The sequence below is a fragment of the Anoplopoma fimbria genome, chromosome 22, assembly GCF_027596085.1.
Source record: "Anoplopoma fimbria isolate UVic2021 breed Golden Eagle Sablefish chromosome 22, Afim_UVic_2022, whole genome shotgun sequence".
Lineage (NCBI taxonomy): Eukaryota > Metazoa > Chordata > Actinopteri > Perciformes > Anoplopomatidae > Anoplopoma > Anoplopoma fimbria.
In genome coordinates this window covers 12777325-12783633 of record NC_072470.1, presented here as the reverse complement: position 1 = coordinate 12783633, position 6309 = coordinate 12777325, and the positions used below count along the sequence as shown (strand labels likewise).

Below are 6309 nucleotides of genomic sequence, written 5' to 3'. Positions count from 1 at the left end.
TTGCAATTTTAACTATATCAATTTAATTTATGAGATATTTTTTTTTTGCAATTATATCAATTTAATTTATATGATGATCTTTATTTTTTATTTTTTTTTGCAATTTTAACTATATCAATTTAATTTATATGAGATGATCTTTATTTTTTATTTTTTTTTTGCAATTTTAACTATCAATTTAATTTATACGAGATGATATTTATTTTTTTGCAATTTTAACTATATCAATTTAATTTATATGAGATGATCTTTATTTTTTATTTTATTTTTTGCAATTTTAACTATCAATTTAATTTATACGAGATGATATTTATTTTTTTGCAATTTTAACTATATCAATTTAATTTATATGAGATGATCTTTATTTTTTATTTTTTTTTTGCAATTTTAACTATCAATTTAATTTATATTGATATTTTTTATTTTTTTTTTGCAATTTTAACTATCAATTTAATTTATATTTAGATATTTATTTTTTTGCAATTTTAACTATATCAATTTAATTTATATGAGATGATCTTTATTTTTTATTTTATTTTTTGCAATTTTAACTATCAATTTAATTTATGAGATATTTTTTTTTTTTTTTATTTTATTTTTTGCAATTTTAACTATATCAATTTAATTTATATGAGATGATCTTTATTTTATTTCATTTTTTTATTTAATATATAATATTTAATTTAATATATCCCACAAAGGAAAACTGCACAGATATAAACATTGTACGATTGATTACTGTCCAAGTCATTTTTACTATCATCGGATATTTTATTACATTATTCCTTCTTCTGTTATTTCAGTTTATTCTTATACAACTTATATTTTTCCACTAATTCTTAGTTGTTAATATTTCTTATAAATCTTTTGTTCTTTTTGCATGCCTTTTTGATGCACTTCCAACTGAAGAATATTAAATTAAGTAGAACAGATTTCTTTCTGTACATAAAATGCTACATCAGCACCTCTTTATTTATCCGGTTTACACAGAAAAAGTCTCACTTCAATAACTTGAAATCATGCTTTATTGATTTTTAAATAGGCTTTGAAAATGCATAAATGAGAAAATCTAATTTTAGTTGCTGAACTGATACTCGTACTTATATTCACAATTTGATTTGTAATCATTCTAGTTATTTTCAAACTAAATGATTTATAGAAAATTTAGAGAAATGACATTTGACTCTACCCGTATGTTCTTGTTCCAGCTATTCTCACCCAAGTCATTTTCTGAAATGATCTCCAGATGTTCCTACGATGTGTTCCTGAGGTCATTTGTATCTTTTTTTCCTAAAGGCTGTCCAACATGGTGCGCTTTGGGGGGAGCACTGTTGCTCCTGCAGAGCCCGGCCTCAGCAGCCAGCGGACGGAGGACAACACGAAGAGCCGGAGCAGGTGAGCCGAACACCTGCAAGCTCCTCCCACACTGGGAGGAGCTTGCAGGTGTGCAGGTGTGCAGGTGTTCTATTCACTGAGGCTTTTGGTCCCTTTTTTTCAGTCCATACTCACACAGAAAACCCAATACATGAAACATAACACCAAAAAGATTTAGCTGCATAAGAACATAATTATATGGAATAATAAACATAAACCCTGCTCTACATTAACATTGATTAATGAGGTTCCTCTTTCCAAAGCGGTGTGGAAATGAGGGCCCACCTCAGCCCTAGATGAAGAAGAAGATGAAGGGGATGAAGCATGATTGATTGCTTTTTTTTTTTCACAGTACACCTACTATCCTACTATACCAGTAATGTTTTAAATCACTTCTTAAAACACGTTTACAGAATGGCTTTTATGTGACGTCGTCGTTTTAATGTTTCATTTTTGGTTTTACTTGTATTCGTTTACTATATTTTACCTATTTCACTTTATTTAATTTAATTTATTTTATTGTCACTTGTTATTTCATTTTGTTTCTTAGTTCACTTCTTATAACGCATTGTTTACAGAATGGCTTTTATGTGATGTCGCCGTTTTATTGTTTCATTTTCATTTGGTCTTAGTATTTTATCTTATGTTCGTTTACTATATTTTACCTATTTCACTTGATTTTATTTATTCTATTTTATTTATTCTATTTTATTTAATTTATTCTATTAATTTTATTTAATTTATTCTATTCATTTTATTTATTTTTTATTTTGTTGGTTTATTTGATCGTCACTTGTCATTTCATTTTGTTTCTTAGTTCAGTTTTATCCTCACCATTGTTCTTAATGTTTCTTCTATTGCACTGTTCTGCTGGCACTTTGTAAACCTTGTTTTTAAAAGGTGCTATATAAATAAAGTTATTATTATTATTATTTATTATTATTATACCGTACCTGAGCGGAGTCTGGTCATTGTTTTAGCTCTCGGGCACTAGACTGAGGCTTTAACTTTGGTATTGACTAGAACCCAAGAGTAAGGATATAGAGAAGAACAAAGGGGAGCCCCTGAGGAGCCCCTGAGGAGCCCCTGAGGAGCAACACTTCTCTAATGTCTCATCAGTCTCTCCTTGAAGACATTCTCCTGATATTGAGTTGTCTCGGTCACAATTTAGATGTAATTATGAGTTTGTCTTTCAGTGCTGGTCGGTGGGCCGTGGCCGCTCAAAACGTGAACAACTGCAACAACAACGACGGGTAAGAAGATACAGGGATCCTTCCACACACACACACACACACATTAACATAGCGTTAGTGCTCCATCTGCTCCACCATGTAAGGAGACTACAGCCAAATCAATTGAATGAAATGTGATATGTAGGAGCACGACTGTCCCTGTGTCACAGCGCCCCCCTCTGGCTCTCTCACACTACTGAATAGAAGGGGGTGGAAATATTCATGTGGCCTCTGCCTCTGTTTCTTGACATTTACAGCAAAAAGGATGACAAGAAAGATGAGAAGAAAGACGAGAAGAAAGACGACAAAAAGGATGACAAGAAGGACGACAAAAAAGACGACAAGAAGGACGCTAAAAAAGAAGAACCGTACGTAACACATACTCATTTCTACTGCTTCAACATTTGCTCAAAATCCTGACATGTTACGTTTCTCTTGGAACTTTAAAATACCTCGAGTGATTTTAAATGCCCTCTTTGCTGAATCCAAACAAGAGGTCTTCACACAAACCTCCCTTTTTCTCCCTCAGAAAGGAGGTGTGGGTCATGGACCCCGCCACAGATACGTACTATTACTGGCTGTACACCATCTCCGTCCCAGTGTTCTACAACCTGATGCTGCTTGTGGCCAGGTCTGACTTCATGGCATTTTGTCTTTCCCCCGTACCGGACTGTTGTTCCCCAGCTGTTTGTCATGGCTGTGCTTCCCTTTAGGTCTTGTTTTAACGAGCTGCAGCACGGGAACACAACGCTGTGGATGGTCCTGGACTACAGCTCAGATGTCCTCTACTTCATGGACACCTTTGTGAGAGCTAGGACAGGTCGGTGACGGCGACTGAATGTGCGAAACATTAAAAGGGGAACTTGGATTAGATGATAAACCTAAAAGATATTTCTGATTCTAATGTGTCAACAGGTTTTCTGGAGCAAGGTCTTCTTGTAAAGGATGCAAAGGTCCTGAAAGAACGGTACATGAAGACACGGCAGTTCCGATTAGACATCATATCCATCATCCCCACAGATATCATATTCCTCAAAATTGGAATCAACAACCCAGAGTGGAGGTTCAACCGGCTCTTCAGGTTAGCCCGACTCTTCGAGTTCTTCGACAGGACGGAAACTCGGACAAATTTCCCCAACATCTTCCGAATCGCCAATCTTGTACTTTACATCATCATCATCATCCACTGGAACGCTTGCCTCTACTTTGCCATCTCCAAGACGCTCGGCTTCGGCTCGGACACCTGGGTGTATCCAAACAACAGCAATCCCGAGTTCGCTCGACTCGCCAGGCAGTACATCTACTGCTTTTACTGGTCCACTCTCACCCTGACCACCATCGGTGAGACGCCACCCCCAGTCCGAGACATTGAATACTTCTTTGTGGTAGCCGATTTCCTCACTGGGGTTCTGATCTTTGCTACAATTGTGGGCAATGTTGGCGCCATGATTTCCAACATGAGTGCCGCACGAGTCGAGTTCCAGGCTAAGATTGACTCTATAAAGCAATACATGCAATTTCGGAAGGTTACGAAAGATCTGGAGGTAAGAGTGGTGAAGTGGTTTGACTACCTCTGGACAGAGGAGAAGACCTGCGATGAGAAGCTGGTGCTGAAGAACCTGCCAGACAAGCTCAAGGCCGAGATAGCCATCAACGTACATCTGGAGACTCTAAGAAAAGTGCGCATCTTTCAAGACTGCGAGGCAGGTTTGCTTGTCGAGTTGGTCCTTAAGCTCCAGCCTCAAGTGTTCAGTCCTGGCGACTACATCTGCAAGAAGGGGGACATCGGCAGGGAGATGTACATCATCAAAGGAGGAAAGCTGGCTGTGGTGGCAGACGACGGGGTTACCCAGTTTGTGGTCCTCAGCGACGGGGCGTACTTCGGCGAAATCAGCATCCTGGGCATCAAGGGCAGTAAGGCAGGAAACCGGAGGACAGCCAACATCCGAAGCGTGGGCTACTCCGATCTGTTCGCCCTGTCCAAAGACGACCTGATGGAGGCACTCGTTGAGTATCCGGACGCCAAGAATATGCTGGAGGAGAAGGGAAAGGCCATCCTGATGAAAGATAACCTCATAGACGAGTCCCTGGTCACCGCTACCGACGCCAAAGACTTGGAGAATAAAGTCAATAAGGTGGAAGCCAGTTTGGACGTCATGACGATGAAATTTCGAAAGTTGACAGCCCAGCATGAATCTTCCCAGCGAAAACTCAAACAACGGCTCACCAATATATCAAACCAGGTCCCAACCCTCAAAGTAGACATCGAGTAGAATCCTGTTCCTAGAGTACTGTAGAGTACAGATTCTCCCAGAGTCTTGTTAACGTCCTTCAAACAGGCGTTCTCTGATCATGTACTTTATTTTGTATATACATTATATATATTCAGCAAAGTCCCATATTTGTGTATTGAGATATTTGCCCTTTTTTTTTTTAATTTAACAAAAAGCAAATGTACCATTGGCGTCTGAGAACTATTTTCTTGTCATATTTGTCATAAAGTCATTTGAATGATGCCCAGCACTAGCAATGTATTTTTGTGAGCAATAACAAAAAGAAATCTGCACATCACCTGTCCACTGTCACTTTGCCGAGATCTTCAGTAAAACACATTTTATAAACTATACTTTTTTTCCATTTTCATTTTTTGATATTTGCAGCATGATTTTACATACAGAAGAACCGTTTGAAATAAACTGATTTCAAATCAGCCTCTGTATATTTCTATCTAAGGCCGAACAGAACAACAGATATTTGTCTTTTGACCCTGTTGTTCTAAATTTATCGTTTTTATTGTCTTGAATTCTCAGCTAAAAAGGAAAATAGGAGACTGTTGAAATAACACAATATTTTCCAGATCATTTTACTTTCTCCTCTCACTTTCCATGTGTTTTTTTTCAATGACTGTCTTGGTTGACTGTCCCAGGTTTTCCAGGACACGCCAACAACCTTGTGACAAAAAAAAACATTTGTTTGATGATCTTATCAATGTTAACATCTCTTCAAAGTCCCTTTGTGGGATTAAATTTAATAGATATAGTTGAAATTGTAAGAAAATTGATATGGTGTTTATTAAAGAAGTCGTTGATTCTGTTGTTGGACTAAAATCAGGTTATAAAGCGATACAAGTTGGAAAAAAAGCTGTCATCTTTATTAAGCATGTTTTCACAACACTGGGTACTTGTAGCCTTTTATCAGTTTGTATCTTTTCGAATGCAACTGTTAAGTCAAACCAATTAATGAAAACTGCTTTCCTTTCCTAAGATCAGGTTGACCTTCCACCTTTTTTTTTTTTTTTTTTTTTTTTTTTTTTTTTTTTAGCTCCAGAGGTCCTTCATATGTTCACGTGAGCAGCGTCAAAACGGAGGAACAGAGTAACCCGGGCTGAATAACGAGGAGGTAATCCTTCGCCTGCGTTTGAACCGACACACACACAGCTCTACATGGTTTGAGTTTACTGCAGTATTACGAAGCCTTAGAAGTGGTTAATCGCACAGACACACAGAACGCAGTGGAGACTCTCCGTCACGGCCCAATGAAGACTATTCTCCAACACCACGTAGCCCGGGTCCGTCTGAAACCACGACGGCCGAGAAAGTAAGAGCACTAGAGCAGAAAGAGGGGGGGGGCAGGAGGAACCTCAATCTCGAGTCCCAGAGTCAATCGCCAAAGAAAAACCGTCAGAAAAGCCAACGACAACGAC

The 6309-nt window shown here is 37.7% G+C and overlaps 1 protein-coding gene across 1 annotated transcript; it reads left to right on the top strand.

Annotated features, from left to right (window-relative positions):
- The first annotated feature begins 1306 nt into the window (after window positions 1–1306).
- LOC129111496 (cyclic nucleotide-gated channel cone photoreceptor subunit alpha-like) lies at window positions 1307–4879 on the top strand. Its single transcript, XM_054623465.1, has 6 exons — window positions 1307–1395; window positions 2571–2627; window positions 2864–2974; window positions 3136–3237; window positions 3320–3426; window positions 3522–4879. The coding sequence occupies exons 1-6, from the start codon at window positions 1307–1309 to the stop codon at window positions 4877–4879; spliced, it is 1824 nt and encodes a 607-aa protein (XP_054479440.1).
- Window positions 4880–6309: the final 1430 nt, after the last annotated feature.